Source organism: Aricia agestis, chromosome 19 (assembly GCF_905147365.1).
Source record: "Aricia agestis chromosome 19, ilAriAges1.1, whole genome shotgun sequence".
NCBI classification, from domain to species: domain Eukaryota; kingdom Metazoa; phylum Arthropoda; class Insecta; order Lepidoptera; family Lycaenidae; genus Aricia; species Aricia agestis.
In genome coordinates this window covers 8,300,726-8,327,249 of record NC_056424.1, presented here as the reverse complement: position 1 = coordinate 8,327,249, position 26,524 = coordinate 8,300,726, and the positions used below count along the sequence as shown (strand labels likewise).

Genomic DNA, 26,524 nt, shown 5'->3' with positions numbered 1-26,524 from the left:
GTCCAATGGTTATAGGCTATATGGGGTTATTGTCCTCTAGCGGACAAAACATACAGAGTAAAAAAATATCACATCTTTTCGTTCATAGCTTCTTTACTACTTATCAGAATAAGACCACTGCAGTACTATTAGAAGGGCCTTGATATTCCGTAATTTATCAAGTGAATCTTAGCCCCAAAATAATTGAAATAAAAATAAAGTTTAAAAAACTAAAACCCGACTAGGCTTTTAGTTTTTCTACACACGCTCTAAAAACTATGAAACAAGAAAACAGTTTATAGGGATATGGAAATGTTTAAAGGATAGCCGTGGCCGTATGCCACCTACTATAGCAAAACAGATTCATTATAGAAAATAAAGTAGCATACATACGACCACATTAAACTTTATTTTTATATATTGTATCTTTAATAACTCTCCACTCTTTTCTGCCCCTATATCCTCTTAAAACCTCCCTGCATAACTAAAAGTCGGTTAAAAATAATTAAAAAGTAAGGCATTTAAAGTAGTATCTACCTCGAACTCTTTCTGGAACCCATAGTCGGAATCTAGTTGTCGCTCAGCGTACGCGGCGGCGAGTCGGTCGCGCGGGATCGGCGGCAACTCGGGCGGCACCCCGCCCGTTTGACGTCCACCAATATGGCCCACTACGTATCTGTGGAAGATTTTTTGTTTTTTTTTTTCAATTTCTTACGTATTATGTAAACTTTTGAAATGAGCGTTTGAAGTTTCTCGCCAGTTTGTCTCTCACTGATGTGGCTAACTACGTATGACCAATTTTTATGAGTCCAATTTTTTCGTCTTAGATCACGCTGGACTTTTAAAGCAATCGTCACTCCGTAAAGTGAGACGATGCTGTGCGATCTCACACTGTACTGTGATCTCGTACAGACGCTCCTTTAACGAGAGGGCACTGTTTTGTCAATCTCACAATGCACTCATATTGAACTCGTACAGACGCTATTTTAATGAGAATAAAAAAATCTTACCTAGTCTTTCATGAATAAAGAAAAACGAAAATTATCACCTTCAAAAAAATAGTTTCACTATACCTTAACGCCGCCTGTATGGGGTTCATCTCGAGATGCGCGTGCGGCGGCAGCTTGCGAGAGCGGCGCGCCTGCACCACGCACAGACCGATCATTACCACCACCACAAGACTTGCGATACCGCACACCGACTGTAAGACAAAACATATACCCACTTAATAATAAAATATTTACATAAGGAAAAAAACATATAGCATTTTTCAACTCTGTCGGGAAAGTCACTAGAAAGAAAGACAAAATATTGTGTAGGTAGCGTAACCAGTTTTTTACCCTCTTACTTAGAAAGATAATGATAGATGTTTTTTTTTTATCTTTTTAATTTACAGAGGCTTTTAACACTCAGTGTTAATGTCAGCCTCATAGGTGAATACAGTGTTCCCTACATAAGGGAAAGATCCAAATAACTATATAATTTTATTGCCTCTGGGGACAACGGCTCCGAAAGTACACTATTGATCCGTCCATTGTGCAGGCAGTCAAAGTCACCTAAGAGCCTTGATCTTAGCTCTGCAGTCCGAGCACACTCCAGCAAAACATGATACAGGTCTTCGGGCTTATCGCACACATCGCAATTAGGCGAAGGCTTAATTCCAACCAAGTGACAAAATTTGTTTGCTGGAATGTGTCCAAAACGTAATCTAAAGGCTGACACCAACAACTTTCTCGATAAATTACACGAAATAAACCAAGGCTCCCATACTGGTTTATTCTGGATGGTTCCGTACCAAACTCCAACACCTCTTTGGAATTCCTCGCCGAAATGGTATTCCCATTTCTCGAGCGCCTTCTCCTTAATCTGATGACGAAGCTCATTTACAAAAGGTTTAGAACAGACCACGGGACCATCCATAACTGCACTCTTGGCAAGCGCATCCGCAGTTTCGTTTCCAATTAAACCGACATGGGCAGGAACCCATTGCAGTTTAATTGAAACTTTTCCAGAAACATGCCGGAGTAAATCCAAAGCTTCGAAGGCTATCGGAGAGCCACGTTGCTTCGTGGCGCACCGACGAAGGTGTTGGAGAGCACTTCTCGAGTCTGATAAAATAACTATACTGTTATTGTTGTTCAAGTTATTAACATAAGTTAGTGATTCCTTAATAGCAAGAAGTTCAGGGGGGTGAGCCAAAATCTTTTCGTTTTCGCTTCGTTATAGAATCGCCGATGAAAATGTATGGAATTGACATAAGCGTTCGTTAATATGACGTTGACATTCGACTCGTCTAGTGTCATTTCCATACATTTTGATCGGCGATTCTATAACGAAGCGAAAACGAAAAAGTTTCGGCTAAATGGCCAGCAGTCATTATATTATTATCTTTATTACAAATATTTAAACTCGGAAACAAAAAAAAACTCGCAAATACGAAATGAAAATTGACGTCAAAGAGATCGTAACACGGAGCGCGTCCGAACGTGACGGGCGCAAACCCAGACTGATAGATGGATTACGCAGCGTACTATTGGAGGTCCGCTTTCTTTTTCTTTAGCAGCAGAATAAAATGATCATATCAACATCGTTGAACACAAATGCCTATTAGTATTACGGGCAAGTGTGTTAAGTTATTATTTATTTTTTAATATTTCACGTGAGCTTTATATTCAACATCAAATTGGCTGTATCATTTTCAAATAACTAGCTAGGGTAGGGCGGCGTGACATAATACAAAATTTGTTACTGCGCCGTTGGCTGAAAAAGATTGGGAACTCCAGTAATAAACAATACTTTACCATGAGAGCTAGCTCCAAAGGCGTGGTACCGGTAGTGGCGACGGGGCTAGCAGCTGGAGACAGCACGTGCAAGTATTCGCTGTATAGCGGCTCGTCTAGCTCCGATCCAGCTGTAAACAGAGCATTATGTTACGAACATGGCTTGTCACGCTACCCCGTGTCTAGATACTGCGTACTGCTCCAAACCTGTTCCATAACAGCGAGCATACGGTTATTAAAATCTCTGTATATCGATTCTGCTATACAGCATGACTGGTGAGACATGATAGATACTTAAGGAGAGTACTCGGTACTCGATTCTCATTATAATTATGTAATAAAATTAGGTACTTAATTTTTGACCAAATTTCTCTTTAAATAAATGAATCATGGACACTTAGTAAATTACTATGCAGCTAGCGCGGCGGCATGCGCCCCGCGCCGCGCGCTACCCCTCCCGCGCGCGGTGTCCATGCGTTGGGTAAATAATTATTTAACTTTAAGCTATATTTACTCAGTGATCAATTGATTTTTTTTTTTTCAACTAATATTATAATAGCCAAATATCACGTCCTCGAGTATTGAACATGTCACACAAGTCATGCTGTATAATCTTACAACAATATGCTATCGGTATAACAAAACTACAAAATAACATTCCCATAATATGTCAAGCCAAGGTTAAACGCGTTCTGAATTCCAACTGTTCAGTCAAATTAATCATTACTGACATATGTACATATATGAGGGAAGTGAGTACTAATTTGCATGTCACATACAATACGCAATTTTGTGTATATCGACGTTATTTGCGTGTATAGAGTGACGTCACATACGTATTAGTTCCACGAACAGCGTATAGTTGGCGTTGGGGTCGAGCAGGCCGTCGCGTATTTGCAGTTCCTCTTTCACGTCCACCTCGATCAGCTTGTCCATCATCATTGGATTCTTCATGTAGTCCCTAGGAAAACATAAAGTTAGTAGATAATTTATTGATCCACCAACAGAATCACATTTAATAAAATGGAACATAATTATTACATACAGCAGAGTTTTTTTTATGGATGAAATGTGTTCCAATGAAAAATGAAATACAACATGCCTTGTGTTTGCTAATATTTTGATTTGATATAATAATGTTTGAGCGAGTGATAAAATACGAGGCACTTTTGTATAAATCATTTTTACTCCAACTCAAACACGGTTGTTAGGATGATGCATATAGCATTTAACAAGATTTTATGAAGAACAATAGTTTTAATAACCGCAAATCTATTTATACGGTAAATTGAAAAAATATAACATAAATAGTGTATACCTTATGCTATATAGTATACAACACAAACAAAAGATTAATTAGTTCAAATTTTCATATTTGAATTACCTTTCACCATCCAAATCGTACGATCTCCTTTCTCGTTTCTCCTCCAACTCCACAATTGGGTCTTCGGTGGTATCAATTTCGTCGAAGAACAGATCGTCCTCCTTGGTGGTGGTAGCCTGAGTGGTAGTGGTGACAGCCGGCCGGGGGATCTCGTAGTGGCGTTTAGGTTTCCGTAGACAACGTCTACAGGACTCCCGGTTGATGGAAGGATCGTCTTTATCGTACATGGACTTCCCGTCGCCTATCACCAGTTCCGATTCGGACGGGAATTTGTCACTGGAAATGAGGAATATGAACACGCAATAATTAATACGAAATATTCTATAAGGAGTCAGGAATTTACGAGAGTAACTTTATTTTTACAGTATTTTTTTATCAGAATAATAGCAGTTGCTTATTTTTTTATATCTCGAGGGCCTTACTTATTAGGGTTGATTCAGACCGCAACGCGACGCGTAGATGCATTTCTAAATTTGTATGGATTTGACAGATTTCAACTGCGTCAGACGTCTTGCGAATCTGTCAAATCTGTCAAATTAATAAAATAATTTATAAAAAGTTATTTACTTGGAGAATACGTCAGTAATGTAGGCGCCCAGTACAGGCTGCACCGCGTGAGCTTCTTCGTAGTCAATGATACCGATGTCTTTCGGAGGCGGCAAATTGTTCCAGTCCGAATTCGGTAGGAGTCGCACCATGTAAACTCTGCATGTAAACGCACCATGTAAATTTAATGTCTACAAAATTAGTCTGCCATTGATTTTCTTGTTCGCGCAGTTATAATCTATCATAAAAAGTAAAGAAATTAAAAAGTGACAACATCGTAGTATCATCCCTTTTTTCTTAGATTGATTTGAAAGGGATGACACTATGATTTTGCCACTTTTTAATTTGTTCACTTTTTTGACAGACTATAAACGCGACATTTTGAGTCGGTAACATTATAACCAAGATTGTTTTCATTTTAATCACATCCAAACAAATGAATTGAAACTGAGTATACAAACACAATAATTGATATTTTAAAGAAATTCGAAGAGTCAATATTTTCGGCGATTTCTCAGCATTTGAATACTGACCTGTAGCAGCATATTGGACCATTCCTTTCAGACACTCTCGGCAGTTTCATTGTAAAGACATATTTATCGTCTTCTATCACCTGTAAATAAACCAAAATTCTGTATACGATTTAATAACTTTTAAAGTCTCCCTACATTAAGGCTGGTATAAATAGTCAGTACTCAAGATGCATCTCGGTCTCAAGACACGGTTAAGGTCTGTGATTGGTTGCCTGTCAAAATTTGGACCAATCACAGAGCCGAACCGCGTCTTGAGACCGGGTCGCATCTTAAGTACTGACTATTTATACCTTGCAGCGTTCCCTAAGTTAAGCAATACCTAGTACAACAAAAAAAGAATTACTTAAATCGGACTTGCACTTCCGAAGATATGCGAAAACAAACATAAAAACATGTATCATGTGTGTATGTAACACACATGATACATACAATATATGTACATACATATCATATTACATACACTTGAAATTTGGCACATTTGTTGAGACGCTTATATAGACTAATATAATATACGAAAACTGGGCAGTTCTGGAAATATTACACACATACGGGTCGAATTGATAACCTTATTTTTTTGTTGTCGGTAAAAAAGATCACGTATTAATGATCGGCCCCTGTATTAGTGAGGGGCTTTAGGAGGCTATTCTTATAACCAATTACCTTGCGCCACCTAGGGCGGGGCGGTCCGGCGGGCGGAGCGGGGGCGGTGCTGCAGTACCGCGTCTCCTCCTCCCCGCGACGTCTTGTGCGCGTCATCGCGATCACGCGGATCGTGTAGTTGGTGTTCGGCTGAAGGTCGTCTTGCCTGTAAAAACACGTATCAATAGATGAGAAGAAGATTCCATATTATAGTACTCACGAGACGTATATTGGTAGGCCGAGTGTAATATTTGAAACTTCTCACCATGACGGTAACGACGTTAAGGATTGTCATGATTTACCACTATAGTTTGTGCGTTCTAAGATGATATGGGTGACAGTTTTCATGTTACTTGCTACCGGTTTTTTTTACAAGAAAACAAAAAAAAATCAAAATGATATAAATTATATTTCATCTACAAAAACAAATGTTTCCTATAATTGTAAATGAATAAAAATGAAAAGATGCTAAATGCTAACTTATTAATAAAAATTATAAATATTAACTGTGAAATAGGAGTATAAAATTATTGTTACGAAATATTTATAAAAAATTATTAATACGTGGGAGAGCCATGCTTCGGCACGAATGGGCCGGCTCGACCGGAGAAATACCACGTTCTCACAGAAAACCGGCGTGAAACAGCGCTTGCGCTGTGTTTCGCCGAGTGGGTGAGTTTACCGAAGGCCCAATTCCCTTCCCTATCCTCCCCTTCCCATCCCTACCTAATAGGGTAATAGGGCACTATTACCCTATTCCCTCTTAAAAGGCCGGCAACGCACCTGCAGCTCTTCTGATGCTGCGAGTGTCCATGGGCGACGGAAGTTGCTTTCCATCAGGTTGCTCGTTTGCCCCCTTCTTTCATAAAAAAAAATAGAAAAATGTCATATGCATGAAACGGAACTTATGTCAATAGAGATTGACTCTTTTGAATCGAAATCAAATCGATAAAAAAGGGCGGCCATCTTTAAATCGCCGGCACCACTGAAATGTCAGTACGAAATCGATAATTTCGATTGCAATTCTTTTACGAAGTGATTCGATATTTTTAAACTATCGATTAATTTTTGTTAGGTAACTTCCCTACTATTGTCAATTATAATGTGTCACGCATATCATCATAAAACGCACAAACTATAGGAGCGCCGTTCCTATTCCATATAAATTACTGTTCAAGTCCTCACGGTGAAAAGTGACAAACTAAGCCCGGGCGCGCACTAGCGGCCAGGCCGCGGCGGCCATCGAAAGTATGGTGTGGCCGCTTGACAGCGTGCGGTGAGGTGCGCGTGGTCTATAACGGTTTCATACTAATGTATCTATCTCGATGGCCGCAGCGGCCTGGCCGCTAGTGCGCGCCCGGGCTTACAAGCATCTGAATGTCAAGAATCATTATGTTTTACCTTATGCTCCTGGAAACATTCGTAGTGAATTTTGCGAATGGACCCCAAGTATCTTGCTTTATATCACCTAATTCGTTTCTGTACGTCGCATTGCCCGTTAGCTCAATCTGAAACATATTATAATACGGTATATATTCTTTCTTCGAACAGACTGAGAAGGTGACTAAATTAAATTTTATCGTTTTCTAGCCACTGATCACATAACGACTAATTTTTAGGTTATGAGCGGCCAGTGTGAACAATAATACTTACACTGTAACCCTTTATTTCCGCATTTGGCTTCAACGGTGGTGACCAGGTGAGATTGAGGGAATTACTGGAGCAATGTACTGTAACGTTACTTGGCCGCCCCGGTATACCATCCAGGGTAGCCGCTTGCATCTCAGAAGACCAGGGACCGCAGCGTTTCGTGAAGTCCGAACACGCGCACACCTTAAAGAAACATGACAATATATTATAGATTATAAGTATGAAAAAAAATCATTATAATCAGAAATACTTTCTGCCAAAAAGAAACTTCAAATCAAACATTATTTTTCTTGTCATGAACAACCTTTAAATATATCTTCTTTTCAAAATAAATTTAATATTGGTTCATAAACGACTAAGTTGTTGAAGATCGAAGTGAGAAGCCTCCCTCTTTTTTTACGTTTAAACAAGAATACGAGAATACAAGAATATTAGTAGTAACTAGTACGACGGTTTGTCTATATTGATTTCGAAGCCCAAAGCTTAAATATATTTTATTTACTTAGCCAAGTTAAATTACCAATGTATTTCTTTAGTATAATAACTTACTCTGAACACATAGGTGCTATGAGGCTCGAGGTTATCAAACATATAAGGGTTCCTACTGTCCCTCGGATGGTATGCACTCCTAGTTTCTACCTCATTCATCTTCCTAGCCTCCAACAGGTAGTAATGTATCAATTCAGCTATGTCATCTGGTGGCGGCGCCCAGCCTATAGTCACGGAGGTCGCTGAAAAACCCTTAATCGATATATTTGGCACAAAAATCGGATCCTTGTCTAAAGTCGTGACCGTATTCTCGTAAGTATGCTTGCTTTGGCCATGTGACGTCGACACTTCCAATCTTAGCTGATATTTCGTAGAATTCTGCAGGCCCTCCATCACAAAAGAGATATTCTTCACACCGATCTTCTCTTTTATGTAAAGACTGAAGTCGTTCGATGGTAGCTGCCTGTACATAAGATTGTAGCTTTTGATCGGAGAATTGTATGAACGGATGGTCCAGTTTAGGTATAGTTGGGAAGCGCTGATTGGTATAACTTTGTCAATGACAACTTGTGGTGGTGCGTAGACCATCACATCAATCTCTCCTGTCACATTTGAGGATGTCACTGGATCCCAAGCTTGGCAGATATAGGTCCCATTACTTTCCGTGCTGTGTATGTGTAAGTTGAAGGAGCTCTGAATTTGTTTGATGTTAATCCTTTTAGCCGGTTTCGTTAGGAAGTCGATGTTATCGTCCTCTTTTCCTCTTCGCCACCATGTCACTTCTTTTGTTTTGTAAACTGTAACGAAAACACAAAAGATCTATTCTGTTTTTATGTATGCTTTAGTTATAAAATGTTGTCCTTTTCTGATAGATTAGAAAATGGTTGGAGAACCAAGGACAAAAAAATTATAACATAACATCTGCAAACACAGTGTACATTTTTATTTCTTTGTATGAAAAGATTAATTAATTGCTATAATAATAATTTTATATAATCGTCATAATAAATGTTTGTAATTTCTTTTTTTACACTGTAAGTTTTGAAGGCCACAATTTTTACCTCCAATACACTTACCTTCAAAAACACACTGCATGGTCACATTTGCCTGATCTGTAACATTATGTCTGATGGGCCCAGGGGTTTTGCTGACCAGCTTGGCGGGGAAGCTGAGGTCTACCACCGCTGCCTTCTCCACCTTGGAGTCCCCTAGCTTGCTGATGCAAGTGTAGTTGCCGTCATCATCAGACGTCGTGTTGGAGATGGTCAGATTGTACACTTTATATTTCCTGGGGTTGCCGTCCAAATCCTTCTTCAGGAGTTCCCTCTCTTCGATCACTTGCTTTATTCTGTAAAAAATTTTTTCAGTTAATTAGGTATGGGGGAGAAGTAGAATACTGGTTGTCTAAATAAGTTGAAAAAGTTTTTTTTTTTGACCCTCTTTCAAAAGATACTCATTTGAACTTACACTAAGGAACTAACTAGTAAATAATAATAAATAATACCTATGGACGCTTCACACCACGTCAGTCTGGCCCCGTGCTAAGTACCTGAAGGACTTGTGTTACAGGTACCAGACAACGGAAATATATTTAATACTTTTATATTTATACTATACATATATTTAAGATTTTTATTATATGATACACACATTTATTACACTTCCATAATACAATAACGCCTCCGTGGTCAAGTGGTTAAGAGCGTGGCTCTCGACTCGGAGGTCGTGGTTTCGATTCCCGCGTTGGAAACATGTTATTTCCAAGTTTGGTTAGGACGATGCAGGCTGATCACCTGATTGTCTGACAAGTCAGATGATCCATGCGTCGCATGGGCATGTAAAAAGTCGGTCCTGCACCTGATCTCTCGCCAGTCGTGTCGGTCTTCCGTCCCACTGGGTTATGAGAGTGAAGGAATAGAGAGTGCACTTGTGTACTGCGCACACACTTGAGCACTATAAAATTACTCCTGCGTACCTGGTCTGGTTTCAATGAAACTGGCCACCATCACCGAAATCGGTGTGGGGAGTATTATTACACATCCAAGACCCAGGAACTTTTGAAAAACTTTTTGTTCCGTCGGCGGGATTCGAACCCGCGACCCCCAGCTTGAGCTACCAACAGCCCACCAACTGAGCCACGGAGGTCGTCAAAGTGTGACCTCTTTAGGGGTAAATTCTTATCTACGTTGAGTGGAAGGGGACAAACAAAAGCGGACAACAAAATAGTAAATACTAAATACAGAAATTAGTTTAACGAGCAATAATAGGACATTTTGCCGCAATATAATATTGTTTTGACCAGGATCAAAGTATCATACACATACCAAAATACTATATTTTCATCGATTTTAGCGTGAAGAGCTAATATTACAGATACTTTTTTTTGTATTTTGTATGCAGTATGTATTTACATTTAACAATATCAGATAATATTATCTTTTGACTTGAATAGTGCATTTACATCGAAGCCTATCCAAATTGCGTCACGAGGATTGTGTTATGAGAACCAACTGAATCACTGATCGAAATCATTTGCCTGATCTCGATCAACGAAGCGATTCTATTACGAATTTAAAAACATACTCCCCGACACGCGGCTTAGCTAAGCTCTGGTGAAAGCAATGCCTTAAGAGGATACACCAGGGGCTAGAGAAATGAAAAAAAAAGTACGTGTAATATCTATAGCTGTCTCCCTTACCTCAAGCCTATACCGCAGAACGCGATAGAGACAACTGCAGAAAATCAACGATTCGTTGTCCCCTGATTCCTTCTCCAAAACTTAACCGATTTAAGTACATTTTTCATTAAAGATTAAAGAAAGGCTTGAGCTGTGTTTCTATGTTTTTTTTTTTTTGTATAATCTAGCCAAATCTGTTTTCTGGATGTTTGAGCACAGCGGAAAATCTGGCCATTTTTTTGGGTTTTTGAACGTTCATATCTTATTTAATAATTAAATTATGAAAAAAAAAGAAAACATAGGGGCATTCTATTAGTGGCCGTAGATATTCAGGAAAAAAATTATAACTCTACTAGTATTATCCAGAAAGGAAACAGGGGACAACGTTTGTATGGAAAAAAGGGCGGTGTGGACTCCTCTTAATGTTTAGTCCCAGGCATCGTCTCATTCGTGATTCGACTCTCGCTTACCGAAACGAAAGTGTAAATGAGGCGAGAAACGTTACCTACACACAAGTCACAGACTAATTACGTCCAATTAGAAAGATCCTTTGTAAGTTATCTGGTGCACGTTTCGATTGTCAGTTGTCACTTAGCTTTGCAGTAGCTTTTACTCATAATGAGGTTTCTCGACGATTACTAGATAATTATGAACCAGCGATTAAGAATCAGAGGCCGATTGTCAAACGTCGAATGTCGTTTCGAACTCCGTCTCACTGAGGTCAAAGCTTTAGGATCGGACTCCTGTATGCCTCAACGTCTCTTCGAGGAGAGAGGTCTTCAGGAAAGTATTTAGTAGTCTTGAGCCTAACTTCCTAAGAAACTGGACTGCAATGTACCCGGTGTTAATGCACAACTAAGGTCAATCCACAAATTACGTGAGGTGTTTTTTTGACCCCCCCCCCTCCCCCCTGGTAAGATTTCGTGAGATTTTATTCAACCCCCCCCACAAATCTCGCGTGAGATTTTTCAAAATGTGGCTTTCTTACGTAAAGTTTGGTTCAGCAGGCAGTAGATTTTCTTTCGAACGAATTAGTGAATGATCTTAATCGTATAACGATTATGCATACGATTAAATCTTAAGCATACTTACGTACAATCTGGATGAAATGGACCATGGAAATTAGTATTAGGTATTTTGTTGAGAAAAAAATTACGTGAGATTAGATTGACTCGACCCCCTCCCCGACCCTAAACACCTCACGTAATTTGTGGACGCCCCCTAATACCCTGCAGTTTCTGACTTCTTTGCCAGGAGTTCTAGTTCTACTTACTTTTCACTGTCGCTTTTGGTTAGCTTACGTTAAAAGGTAACCAATCAACAAAGCTAGTGAAAAGATAAACTGGGCATGAGATGAATCTAATGATACCTCATAACCTCCCAAGCTCAAAACAATACATACCTAAACTTGAAAAACGCCCTGCCCTGGCAAGGTCAAGTTGATTCATCAACTGTAGAGTTTATAAAAAACTAGTCTTGTTAGTTAGTTAACAAGGCTAAATCAAAATCGACTTATTGGTTTACACTTTAGAGCTACAATGACACAGATATACAGACAACTTTAACATAATACCCCTCTGTCGACGTGGTGGTTTCATAATAATTAAAAATATATTAGTGGTATCGTATAAAAAATTCAACACAATCGACAAGCATCCCTTAAAATCAATTCCTAGTAATTGTTCCTCATACAATATGTACGTTACGAGTTACGACTCTATAGGGGTTTGTCCTCGATGTAGTCAATTTCAAATGATTTTTCCTTTGATTAAAGTAGTCGTTATGTGCTGGACATAGAGGTCTTAGCTGTCGTCAAAGGTAAAATAGCTCTGAATGCCGGTGAAAGAGGCGACTGATTAGTCAATAGTTACTTACTAAACAACATATTGACTCTTGCATTAGCTTAAACTTTTTACCTTTGCTTATTAATTTTTTAGTCTAACGTTTTTTAGATCCTTTTATTCATACCATGTATCAGACATTATAGTTACACATGTTATGTCCTAGTCTGATAAACTACATAAAAAGTGGCATGACTGTCGTCGTATAAATACCGTGTTACGTCTCGTCTGGGTGTAACCTGACCCTTAACGTAAACGAATACCTTGCGTATTTTGTTGCGGAAACGCTCTTACGAATATTTGCGTCTACCTGAAAACTTAATTACAACAAATTCTCCACATTTGTAACGTATGTAAAATGTTTTTGATATCTGCATTTAAATAGAAAGCTAGAAAGTTTCTTAAAAATCGACAAACTGTAACGAATCTGAGGCCGTACCACGAAACGGTCTTGAGACTCAAAAAATCGGACGAGAATGCCGCCTCCTACTCTAACAAACGCGAAATGACGTCGTTAGAGCAGGACGCAGCTTTCTCGTCCAATTGTTTGAGTCTCAAAACGGTTTCGTAGTGGGCCTACTGAATACTCGAAGAGATAGATGTCGGGGGACTGACAGAATATAAATAAACAGGCAAAGAAATATGAAGCAATTAATTTGTACTTTGTAGTAGTAATAAAGGCCCACTGTTGCCATTTGTGCACGTAAGCGGTAAGCCTGAAATTATAATATACATACAACAGTGGTGACTCGCTGACTCCAATCAATGTGTGTGGTACCTATTGAGCACGGAATATAAACCTGTTATTTATATTCCGTGGTAGTAGTAAGTAGACGTATTTATAGACTTATGGACTTTTCAAATAGCCTAAGAAGTACAAGACAATTTTTTAAAGCGAAATATGACAAATCATGCTAATAATTTCCGTAGCTCTCACTTTAACATGACACCTAATCCCTAACACCCCGTTTCGGTAAGGGAAGGGCCCTAAGTGAAAAACAAAAGGCGTAAACACTACAACCCCTACACGCATTGAATATGTCTAAAACTGTGAAAGTGAAATTGTTCCCCTAGCTCTTGCGAGGCGCCCAGACAGCTGAGCTTAAAACTTAACCGTGAAGTGAAACATACCTCATTTTACGATAACGTTACCTCCATTTACGATATTATAGGAAAAAATTCTCAAAAAAACCTTTATTGAAATCAAAAAACTGTGGATTTTATAATAAACGAGCTTTTGCCCGCGGCTTCGCTCGCGTTAAGAAGTATTATTATATACAAACTTTCATCCCCTACTTGAACCTCGGGGTTGGAATTTATCAAAATACTTTCTTAGCGGATGTCTATGTTGTAACATCTACCTGCATGCTAAATTTCAGCCCGATCCGTCCAGTGGTTTGGGCTGTGCGTTGATAGATCACTATGTCAATCAGTCAGTCAGTCACCTTTGAGATTCATATATATAGATGGAGCCAGATATATTAGCCAGTTGATGAAGTATGTAAATTACAATAGACAATATTAGCCCGACGTAAAGAGGGCCTTAAAACAATACCTTTTCCTCTCCCGTGACAATTGTTACGTCATCATCATAGGGATATGTCGGCTTATGTTAGACATAGATGCGTCTGTCTCAATCGTTCTGTGGAACAAATTTCCGCTTCAACTTCCTTTTTCAATTTCTAATTCCGTTCCACATATGCGTCGTTATTGGCGTAACAACAATAATAATACTGCTCTTAGGATAAATCCTTTGTTTCTCGAAAATTACATACAGTCCTAAACGCGATATGAGATATCACATAGGATACTTTTATCCCGGAAAATGTACGGAATTTGGCGCAACGGAGTTGCGGGCGTAAACTAGTAGCAACAATATGTCACAAGTGTTTACAAACAAATATCAGTGGCGGTTTTTATACTTAACTTCCTTTCAATTTCCCTTTGCTGTTGTATTTTGAAGAAAATCATCCGAATCTCTACCATGAACCAGCGTTCGCCACTGCACGTATACATTATTCTATTTGTTCTTCCATGTCAATAGCTCAGAAACGTTGGATTCCTGAACTTACAAAAGAATACGCACTTACAGAGTACTACTCACACAGCACACTGCAGTTAGTGCATTTAAAGGTGACGCCGTAAAAAACCGTCTTGGATATTATGTTTTAGATTCTTTGTTTTCTATGAGCAATAGTACAGCAAAAAAAATGGAAAGGGCGTAAGCGACAAAATGGTTTTTGTCGCGTTAAAACTAAAACCATAAATACATTTCATATAAGCTATGGGCAAATTAAAGTGTATGCTTGAACCAATCTATGTACAAATTTTGGAAGCTTAAATCACTCTCATCTGTTGGCAAAATAGGAATTCCTTTTTTTACAGAGGTATTTTTGATTGATTATTCTGTGTTATAAAAGTTGACCAATCGTGTTATGCTATGGGTAATTCAAAGACAAAGACATGTAGAATACTGACAATGAACTTCAATTTCGTAGCTTTACTAATTGCTGAGAAAAATCGATATCGCTACAGCCAAATTATCAAGGCGTCGCCTTAAAGGTATGCAATACATACGTAAGAAATATGCGAGCAAAAATTAGAAGTCGCTAATCGAATTTTATTTCATTTTAAACCCTTCCCTGGTATGATACCGTATAAGAAACATAGAATGTAAATTATTTTAACGGTGTTGCTTCTAAAATTAGGGAACTCCTAAATGTATGAAATAAGAATTTTGAAAAAGCTTTTTTTTAACCTGACGCGTAAACCTGACGTTATCTCTAGACCTAGGTCATAGGTGTTTTAACTATTAATATTAAAATTCATCATGATCAGCTCGCTTATTGATAACCAAGGCTTATCTGAAATGTTGGTTTCTTTATTTTTCTACCTCATACTTAACTCATGAAGACCTCTATAAACGCATTTTATTGATTTAATATGAAAAACCCACTCACACATGCACGAAGCTCCGCTATAAAAGGTCAGTGGGAAAGGACAAACTAAATATAAATATATAATAGACAATCGTTATACCACTTATTCAGTCTAGTCACTGAATATAGATTTTCTTATTACAATGAAGAGATTCATAGAATGGTACATACTTTAAAAGAGATAATCTTGCATATTTACACATAATAATCGATTTCTCAGCAATGGCTGCAAATATAACCATGAAATAGTATGTACATTGTAGGAGTCATACTATTATGTACTGGATGTGGAGGCACAAAAGTGAACAGTTACACGGTATTTCTGTTCTCTATGAAGCTCTTTATTCCAGCTTTTATTATTTTATCGAAAATGTACTAATTTCAAAAACATCTTTTCATAAAATATATTTCAAAAACATCTTTTCATAAAATATATTATTAAATATATAATTTTTATTTCATAAACATTTTATGTTTATGAAATAAAAATTAAATAAAAATATTTTATTCTAAATTCCAAGTATAAAATTAATTAGGTTTATGAGCATAATTTTCCTACAGACCCCTAGGGGAACTTCGAAGTGTCGGGCGACTGAAGCAAAAACAAGCGTTATTAAAAAAAATATTGAAATGGTTGTTCTTACTCCAGATTTGTAATTTGTTTTGAAATATTAAACACGATGCCTCCGCGTAAATAACAGAAAAATATTTGCAAGTATAAAGCCGCGCAAAATATTGTTACGGTACATGGTATACGGACACGTGGTGCGCAAGTACATACTCGAACCTTCTAAAAAGGTCCAATGTTTGTTTACGTGTTTACCCTTTATTTGTTAGCGTGTTTGAATTTAGACCTTATGACTGAGTCCATAAGGTCTAAATTAAATTCAACTTACTGCACTTATCGCAAGGACGGCAGTTTTATTGTGGTACATGCCCGAGCCGCCTAGAAATTTCCCACGGTTGTTTACTTGTTTACGTGAATCGGGAAATTTCTGGAATTCGTCTCGCCATATAAAAAGAGCCGCAGGCTGGCCCGGCAAGTCAGTTCGGTTCAAGCGATCATCAAGGCGATTTCGGAGTGAACACAAGTGATCAATAGTGAGTGAACCAGTGAAACCTGCGACTTGGCTACGACCTAGGACAGTGATAGTGCTTAGTGATTGGACCTAGTGATTAGTGTTTGGACTTAGTGCTAAGTGTTGTGACCTAGTGTTTAGTGCAGTGTTAATAAAGTCTTCAAGAGAGTCACCAGGTCTTTCTCTCCAAATCCTCGAACCCTAGCACGTAACAATATTAAGATCGTTAGGTCATGTGGATTTCGTAACGGATATGTGAAGGTTCACAATGGACGTGGTGTAGACGGGATAGTGACTAGTGATGATGGCGGACGATGCAGGTCATGTCAGTATCGTGTGATCTCAATGGCGATCGCCTAGTGGGGCAACATGGACCATAGTGAAGAGACACCTTTAAACTTTAGTAGCCACCACTGGATAAGTTTATTTTCTTTCTCAGGAAGAATAGACATACACGTAAATCTGAATTTTTGTCGTGAAAATTTGTCTTTTTTTCATCCCTTCGCATTTCTGTGGTTCTGGTATGTTGGTGTAAAACGCTTTTGGCTTCAGGCAAGGGAACCCTAAATATGATTTCCATTAAGGCGGGGGTGTTGATCTAATAATACTTCCAATCTCAATAAGTAATGCGGAAAATGTTTCCTTAATTTCACGCTATCGAAATATTTTACGTTAACGCGGCAAGCGACCGCGACCGACAAAAATTGAAATAAAATGGCACTTTATGACATAGGGTACAGGTTTCATTTTGCTCTACACCACTACAAAGCAGCGGCGGCATGGGTCGCTAGACCAATGTCGGTAGAAAATGAAATCTATAGCCTAGGCAAGTAACATTTTATTTTGATATTTGTCGGCCGCGGAACACGGAGAATTTCAAATTCCGAACGTCGAATACATTGCCATCGCCTGTCGCGAACCCGCTTAAGGGCCTTCCCTACGGAGATTCCGTAATGGGGATTGTCCATTTTTTTTAATTTTGCTCATTACAAAAACATTTCGAGGAATAAGGTCAGTGATCGTTTTTCTGTATATAAACGAAAAAAATACCCATTAGTTACTTATATTTTTGAACAAATACGTTTAACCTTTGTTTGACTTTCAATGGCGTTAAATTAGCAATAAATTCGTCCAACATTACGTTTCGAACTTTTGGTAAGCTTCTCGTATTAGCTTTCACATAATGAGAACTTGCATTTGACGAACCAGCCATTATAAATAAGATTGAAAGGAAATTTAAAACATATGCAGAGGTCAATCGGCGGCCGATGATGACGTCAGAGCGAAACTTTAAAAATTTATTGAGAAAAAACTAGCCAATGTATTTCAAAATTATTTAATCTATATTCTTAAAATACCCTATTTTAACGAAAAAAAAATATATAAAGTACATGTGATTTTTTTGGACAATGCCCATTTACAGTATTTAAAGCCTTATAAACTCAGAATTTGAAAGCTACAAAGTTATAATAAAAATACAGCAATAATCTTCAGTATATCAACATTCCTTTCCCCGTTTTAAATTTTGTAATTTTGTTTATTATACTCATGATATCAGCATCCAAAGTAAAACCAATTTATCAAAATTCAAGCATACATTCAGCATCTCCTTAGGATTTACAAATTACTTTTATTTGAAACACACGCCAATAGATCGACAATATCATATACTACATATTCCCCGTTTTAAATTTTTTTTAGGACAATTTTGAACTAAGTTAAGTAAAAAAATAGGGTTTTGGTGCGATCTCGGCAACGCGGCAAATGTATGGCCAAGGTCGTTTGCTCGGGGGAGGGCCTTAAACGCAATAGCAAAATATTCGTGAAAGAGACAAGTAGCTGTATCTGCTAGTTTCTAGCTGTTTTTTTTTTTTTCTAGTTCAAATTAATGGGAATTCACCATTCGTATTTTTGAACGCATAAACATACCGCGTCGATATTGGTCAATGCTAAGCGCTCTAAATGTCCATATTGACGGTCTATTAAGAAAATTGTCGAATCCTAGTCGAATTTACCATTGTGCATAAGCCTAGTTCATCACAACATAATATATTATCATAAACAAATCACCTACCGGTTTTCGATTTTCAGTGGTTGAGCATTGTACAGCCATTCTGCCTCTACAGCGAAGGGTGATACGCTGCAACTGATGCTGGTTGCGGAGCCGAGGTCACCTTTCACAACTGTCAAGTCCAAAATTTCTGGTATATCTTGAGCTGCAAGCAGAGAGGAAAATACTGTAGGAATATATTACTCCATGTTTTCAAACAGTGATTAAATGTAAAGGCTTTTACCACTAACACTGGACTGTTTTTTTAAGTAATAACTGTGTCCATTTAATTTCTTAATATGTATAATATGTATAACTCTCTTGTCCTTTGTATCAAAGAAAGAGAAGGCATGAGATTATTTACTTAATTAAAATTGACTCTGACTTTTGCAAATTTGATTTCAGTCTTTAATATCAATCCATCTTTCACCATAGGCTCAGATTTAAATAGAGTAAGAGCCACCGAGGACCAGACCTTCCTTCGTTTCGTAAAGCTGAAAGTTCACCAGTTTGTGACCTTTGCAGAGGTATTAGAACCGGCAACTATGGAGTTTCGGTCGCGGTTACTTTAGGAGGTATCTAGTTTTGAAGGTCAACCTGACCTTCGAGAAAGAGTATAGCTCAATTTCATGGCTTATATTCTTAGCGGTAAGTGGAGGAATCTCGTCTTCCAGTGCTGGACATTTTTGACAGTTGCTTCCCACTGCTAGACACCCTCAAAATCTAATACTTTAAGAAAGTTTAAGGGTTTAAGGGTGGAAGACGAGCTTCCTCCACTTACCACGAGTAATATAAGCCGTGAAATTGAGCATACTCCTTTTGTTTGGTTCTTACCTATGTAAAGGTCACAAACTGGTAAACTTTCAGCTTAACGCAACGAAGGAAGGTCGGTAGGTCTACTACGAAACTGTTTTGAGACTCAAACTATCGGACGAGAGTGCCGCGTCCTGCTCTAACAACGTCATTTCACGTTTGTCAGAGTAGGACGCAACATTCTCGTACGATTTTTTGAGTCTCAAAACCTTTTCGTGGTACGAGCCCAGGCCCTCGCGGGCTCTTGGTCCAAAACAGTCAATATCATACTTTAGTCAAGAATCCTAAAATTGATCCAAGCAAAATATTGCCTTTTGCTAGATACAAATTGTAAATGAAAATTTTTTAGCTACAAGCCTGGACAATATTGTCTTTGTGTGAAAAACTAAAGTACTATCAGAGAGGATGACTGCTGACCAGATGGTGGACCTACGTAATTTAGTCGCGTTAAGTCACAACTCATATTGAATTGACAAAACTTGTCCCCCATCCGTACTAATATTATAAATGTGAAAGTGTGTCTGTCTGTCTGCGTCTTCACGCCCAAACCGCTGAACCGATTCAGGTGAAATTTGGTATGGAGATACTTTTTGTCCTGGGAAAGGACATAGGATACTTTTTATTCCGGAAAATGTACGGTTTCCGCGCGATAAACGAATTTTGGCGCGGGCGTTACCTAGTAGGCCTATAAATCAATTATATTTGATGGATATACTCCATACATTGGTTTTAACACTAATTTTGTTAATATTCCATTAGCATTAACATGATAAAAAATAAAAATCTTCTAAGACTGTATTTCTATTACGGTAAATATTTTTATCAAATTATCCTAAACAAATTAATACTTGGTGCACTAAATCTTTCACAAGTCACAGATTTTAGTCAATTATTTTTAATTGAACTAATATCAATTATGGCTTCCGTCCACAACATACTGTTTATAGGAAGTGTAACAATGACATGTTTTGTTATGAATGACAAATGACTAGTGTCTGACCGAAGCTTCGGCTTCGGCCTAAAACTCGGACGAAGCCGAAGCTTTGCCGAAGGTCCGAGCAACCGTCGAAATTGAACCAAAGACTGAGTGAGTCGTGAGAGAGCAACGGACCGGTCGTGTCCGGAGGCCACTGGGAGTCACTGTCAAATACAATAAACAAACACTAACTTCTTAATAAATCATTTATTTTTTTATTAAGAAGTTAGTGTTTGTTTACTTTATTTTTAAGTTCAGTTTCGGTCTAGTCGAGTAAAACAAAGACTGATTGATTGGTCTAATTATTGTTATTTGTGAAATAATAAAGAAATTATTTTTTTTACAATAGCACAGTCAATAAAGTAGTTGTAGAATGCGTGAGCGGGAACGTAAGAGATTTCTGCTGGAACTTTTTCAGGGTGCTTAGGAACAAAACATACTAAAAGTCCTTAAGTCTAGGAGGTGAGCAGGAATGAGGGGAGGGTGACAAAAGTCTAAATTTTTGGATTTTGGCTAATAACTAAAATACGATGCTTTATAGCAAAAATATTCTACAATGAAAAAAAAGCATATTAAATTCTCTATAATTTTGATTCTACACAATTTTTCCGAATTCTCATCCGCTTTCGAACTACACGCTTAGAAAAAGTGAAAATAAAAAGTGTTTTATTTTTAAATATTCCTTTCTAATTCAGATTGACTAGTAGCTTTACCGCTTTTATGCTTCGTTCAGTAAGTGAGAGGGCTTTAAGCACATCCCCCATCCCCTCATTACACTCCTTGACGCGGCAACGCACCAGTAGCACCCCTGGTGTTGCAGACGACGCAAGGCATTACGGTAACCAGCTTCCACCAGTTGGAACATACACTAATTGTTAGCCTGCTTAGTTAAATGTATAAAAATATTCGGGAATGGGCTGACCCCTCAAGAGTGGGGGTGGAAAAATGTAGGTAATTTCTTGACGCCAAGGACAATATATACCAGCGCCTGAGGCTTCATTAAAACAATAATATATTTTGTCACTGCACCAGAGATTGTAGCAGCGGTTAATGTAGATGCCTGAGAGCAATTCTGAAACTTCCAGAGCGTATAGTTAAAAAAACGGATGAGAATTCGGAAAAAATATATAGAATCATAGTTATAGAGAATTGAATAAGCTTTTGTTTCGTTATAGAACTTTATTGCCACAACGCATCGTTTTTAAGGTATTAGCCAAAAACTAAAAATTGAGACTTTTCTCACCCTCCCTTCCCTCCGGCTCACCTCCTAGACGTCAGGACTTTTAGTATGTTTTGTCCCTAAGCACCCTGAATAAGTTCCAGTAGAAATCGCTTAGGTTCTCGCTCACGCACTCACTACCCTCCTTTGAGTCATTCCATAACCAGACTACAAATAATTAATAAATAAATCACAAAATCACAAGCTTTTATTACTATCTGTAAATCAACTTCTATATGAAACAGTCAATATAGAGGTAAACCTTCAATATTGAAGTTTTGAAATAATTTTAATATTCATTGTAGCTTATAGACAATTTTGAACAAAATTAATTACAGTTATTAACTAATGAAAGTCGAGATTAAGATTATAAACCTTCGGCTTTAGGCGAAGGTTGTGGCGATTGCTGATTAATCAGCTTCGGCTTCGGCCAAAAATAGACCTTCGGTCCGACACTACAAATGACATACCATTGGGAATTTGTGACTTTTCTCATGGTTTGAACAATATCATTACTGAAGCTCTAACCTGATGAGACTATTATTTTATGAAATATGAGAAAAGGGTAAGAGCATCTAAGAGAAATATATATCCCACAAATAATAATTAATAAGATAAAGACTAGGTCTTACAAGAGATAGTAACAAAACATAGTCAATTTGATATTAATTCATCAAGCCCCATATGCTCACCGGTGAACAAGACACAATAGAATATCTATTGTGTCACGTTTTCCCACGATCAACGGGTTAAATAATATGAGTCCTTAACCAAGAACAGATTATATTAATTGCAATAATGTCATTCTAAAAGTCTGGCAGAATGTATGTTGTATGTCCATGCAAAACACTGATACAAAAATCAGAAGATTAGCCTGCATTATCCTTATCAGATTAAAAAACCCAATTTTTTCTTAAACATGGGCATTGAACCACAAACTCCAATCACCAATGAGTAAAAATCATCATCAATGTATGCTATTTGTAAATATTGTTTGCTGCTTTAATTTCTATTAGTGACTGTACTTTATAAATTTCTTTTAAGGTTAATGATATTTCATACAAAAAATACGAAAACAGGTGTATACAGACACTTAGAATGGATATCTTTATATTCATGCGTATCAATGCTGTACGAAAGAACATGTTGCATAGTAAAGTAGTAGTGTCTGGTAATAACAAATAATTGAGCTTATCGGAATTAAAATTGTACTTTGTATGTATATAAATGTGCACAGTTCATGTCTACGTGTATATGTTATTATTTACATACCTAAAACTGAAGAACACGACACGATACACCCAAAATAAAGCGCAAGTGTTACGGTATACTTCCTGACCAAGTGAACCATTATGATGGCGGAAATACAGTCTTTTACACGAAGTACACAAAGTTTAGTAATATAAAATGCATCGCAGGTTTGTTAAACCATCTTTATATCGTTTCTACACCAATATCACGGATTATTTCTATAAAATATCACTACAAAAAATTACAAGGCGGCTGACACCCAAAGCCGAACAAACAATTCTGTAATCGGTGTTGCCATAACAAAAAAATAAACGTCTATGAAAATGTTACTATAGTTCGACAAGGATTTATTTGAACGTGGCGAGAAAAGGAACTAAACAGTAAACTGTAAACGCTTCTATCATAGATAAAGTATTGTAGTCTTACTCTTAGCCCGTCATCGCGTTCCCATTTTGTGCTTAATTAATACAAGTAGTGTGCGAATATTTTCTTGAATATTTCTATTTGTCGATTATTTCGAAGCACATTATGATACAGGAAAGAAAGTCAATTAGTTCATGATATCGATTAACTATAGTTCAAGAGAGATGAGAATCCGTAAACACACGTAAAAAGCTATGCAATTTTTATAGCCAAATTATTAACTGATGTGACATTTTAGCACTAATGCCTTACATAGCAAGAATAAGGGATTAATAAACTTAATTTTATCTTTTTAGCTAACAAAAATACTGATTGGAAAGCCCAAAAAAATTTGTTCAAAACTTACGTATTTTAATGTTAAATCCACATGTTTGAGGCATTCTTCGACCATTCTTATGATTTATTATTTAGCGGAACCACAAAACTCAACAATATCTAGCATTAAATGTTCACTAAAAACCTTTATTAACACTTTTATTACATGAAATATGCAGACCGACTCCTTTGTTATGTCCTAGTAAGTAGGACATAAAATTACACGCTTTTGAAGCTTATACACCGATATAAGGTTCTCTCCAGTCTATAGTACCTCAATGGCTTCTATCATAGGCCGCCTCCCCATATAGACGAACGCGTCGGCCAACGCGTTGGCAGACGCGTTGGCGGTGCGCTTGCAGCGGCGTTTGTGAGTAATCCACACATAGGAAGGTCGTTCAGTATGATTTGGATCGCGCCAATGTGCGGACTGCGGACGGATTCAAAATGGATGTTAAGTAGCTAACAGCTGCAGCTGTATATGTATTCACAGCTTATAATTACTTTGTAAATGTGGACAAGAAAAAGTTTTTAAAGGGTAAGTATACTCGAAATAAATAAATAAAAGGCGAGAAAACGTAACAAACAAAAAAATAAACTCACTTTTAAATAATATTTTATAATATTAAAATAATATAAGTAATTATTTTATTACCTACTTATTATTTATTTAATTATTACATATAAAAATTATTACATATTATTATAATTATCATAACTATAACTCCGGGCGAACTGATCGCGCGGCCTATGTGTGGATGGAGCACGAAGCTTGCGACAAATGTCCTTTGATCTTTGCCGACATTTCCGACCCGCGCGGCAAGCTCGCAGACGCGTCGGCCAACGTCTAAATACCTACGGCCAACGCGCGAACGCCCGTTCTACACATTGGGCCAACGCGTCTGCCAACGCGTCGGCCAACGCGTTCGCCTATGTCGAGTGCCGGCAATAGAAAAACGGCATTTGTTTGACATATGTTTGGCAGTTCTCCTTTACCAGCAGCGCTCCCGTTAATGTCTCCCACGTTCAAATAAAGCCTTGTCGAACTGTAGTCCAGTGTCCACCATTGAACTTAAAAAACACTGGAAATTGCACTCCAAACAATCTTTGAAGACCAAAAATTTGGCCTTGGGTGACGTCATTTATGTATTTTGTCTCGCTCTTTGAGGTGACCATGGTTGATCTATACTAAGGATTTTCCCAAGTAAGAAGAGAGTAATGACGCATAATATAATAATATAAATAGATTATTTTAGAAACATCATTTTATTTCAAAAAAAATTAGAGAGCAAACGGGTAACCTGATGAAAAGCAACCGTTATCAGTTGCCCATGGACATTCGCAACATAAGAAGAGTTGATAAACGCTTAACTCTTTATGATCCTCGTTAATTAAACTTATAAGTTATAACAAATACAATATTATGTCGTCTTTAACTTAAGGGGCAATAGGGGGGGGTCAGTCTTTTAAATATGACGGAACGACGTTGCTGGTACAGCTAGTAATATATAAAAACGCACATGAACTTAAAATTATATTTATTTACAATGAAAATTAAAATATAAACGTCATTAATTTACAATTATTAAATTCACAAGGTCAATTTGCAATTAAACAAAAAAAATACACGAATAGTATTAACTCAAGAGCCAGCGACAGACTTTCGTCATTTCATAAAAGCTTTAAGATTTCATGGATATGAGTGTTCATTTTTAAAGAGGTAAGAACGATCAACAACTGTGGAGTTTTGATCGTGGATGCTTTAGGAGGTGTTCTGAAGGTCTACCTAACCTTCTATAAAGTAAAAGGTTAATTTTTTATCTAATTTCCTCAGGATAACTGTAGGAATCTCGTCAGTACCGGACACTTATAATAGTTGCCAGACCTTCCGAAAGTTTAATACTTTCAGAAGGTCTGGCAATAAGAAGCATAATAGGCCTGGAGATACTGACACAAAATTCTTAGTCATTTGTGCCAATATGGCGGTTCTACAGAATAATTAGACGTTAGTGTGGCCCGAGCATTAGAGCGTTTTCCCATGAGACACGACACTTAACCGTTTCCGTGCGAATGTCACCGATAGGCATCATGGGTAGCTTTTCTGTATGGCGGGTGACGCCCGAGAGGAGATAAAATGTTTACCTGTAAAACTATGATGAAATTACATTTTTCAGAGTTTCCCCTCAATGAAAGTGGCTTTATTTGTCACGTGTTTTACGTGTGCAGTGTTAGTTTTAGGATATTGCATAAAAAACTTACACTTCAGGAATCCTAAACATTTTATAAATATATAACGCCAACACCAGCAAAATCTCACATCAACATAATTTATTCTTATAACTAACTAGCAGCCCGCCCCTGCTTCGCACGGGTATGCAACAAACATTTCTAAAGTTGGTGGTGTTATTAACCCGGCGAGAGTGTGGTGAAAAAATGTAACAAGGAGTATGTGGCAGGGTATGACATAGCCGCTTACAATATTTGCTGTAAAACCGGATTTTTAAGATAGAGCGCTAAATTAATTATCTTTTATTATAATAAGACTATATATATACTCATCAAAAGCTCCCAAAAATAAAAAAAAATCAGTCTCACAGCAGTCAGTAGTCACAGCCACATTTCAATCACAAAAACACATTGACCTAAGATATAAATAAAATAGTGCACCAGGTAGGTAGAGCAAAGTCCTCTAAACTACAAGTCTGTCAAGAAACTGAAGAAATGAAAAAGTGGCAACATCATAGTGTCGTCCCTTTCAAATCAATCTAAGAAAAAGGGATGACACTACGATGTTGCCACTTTTTAATTTCTTCACTTTCTTGACAGACCGTAGTCACCGAATACCAATGATTTTTTGCTTTATTTAAAAAAGTTAACAATTTTTTATTTTTTGCAATAGCAACATTTGTTGTTTATTGACAAGACAAGTGACAGACGGCGG

General features: G+C 37.5%; 1 protein-coding gene across 2 annotated transcripts in view; it reads right to left on the bottom strand.

The window, feature by feature from the left end:
* The window catches only part of LOC121736342 (tyrosine-protein phosphatase 69D), a 35,127-nt gene extending 12,010 nt beyond the window's left edge, over positions 1-23,117 (bottom strand). For both annotated transcript variants that reach the window (XM_042127463.1, XM_042127464.1), the window contains exons 1-14: positions 22,867-23,117; positions 18,611-18,752; positions 9,077-9,348; positions 8,061-8,797; positions 7,515-7,694; positions 7,263-7,369; positions 5,883-6,027; positions 5,223-5,302; positions 4,711-4,848; positions 4,144-4,419; positions 3,596-3,720; positions 2,781-2,890; positions 1,053-1,180; positions 517-655 (exon numbers count right to left, since the gene is read on the bottom strand). In XM_042127463.1, coding sequence (XP_041983397.1) covers positions 517-655; positions 1,053-1,180; positions 2,781-2,890; positions 3,596-3,720; positions 4,144-4,419; positions 4,711-4,848; positions 5,223-5,302; positions 5,883-6,027; positions 7,263-7,369; positions 7,515-7,694; positions 8,061-8,797; positions 9,077-9,348; positions 18,611-18,752; positions 22,867-22,945 — 2,658 coding nt within the window. In that variant the 5' untranslated portion in view covers positions 22,946-23,117. The remainder of the gene's footprint in view (positions 1-516; positions 656-1,052; positions 1,181-2,780; positions 2,891-3,595; positions 3,721-4,143; positions 4,420-4,710; positions 4,849-5,222; positions 5,303-5,882; positions 6,028-7,262; positions 7,370-7,514; positions 7,695-8,060; positions 8,798-9,076; positions 9,349-18,610; positions 18,753-22,866) is intronic.
* Positions 23,118-26,524: the final 3,407 nt, after the last annotated feature.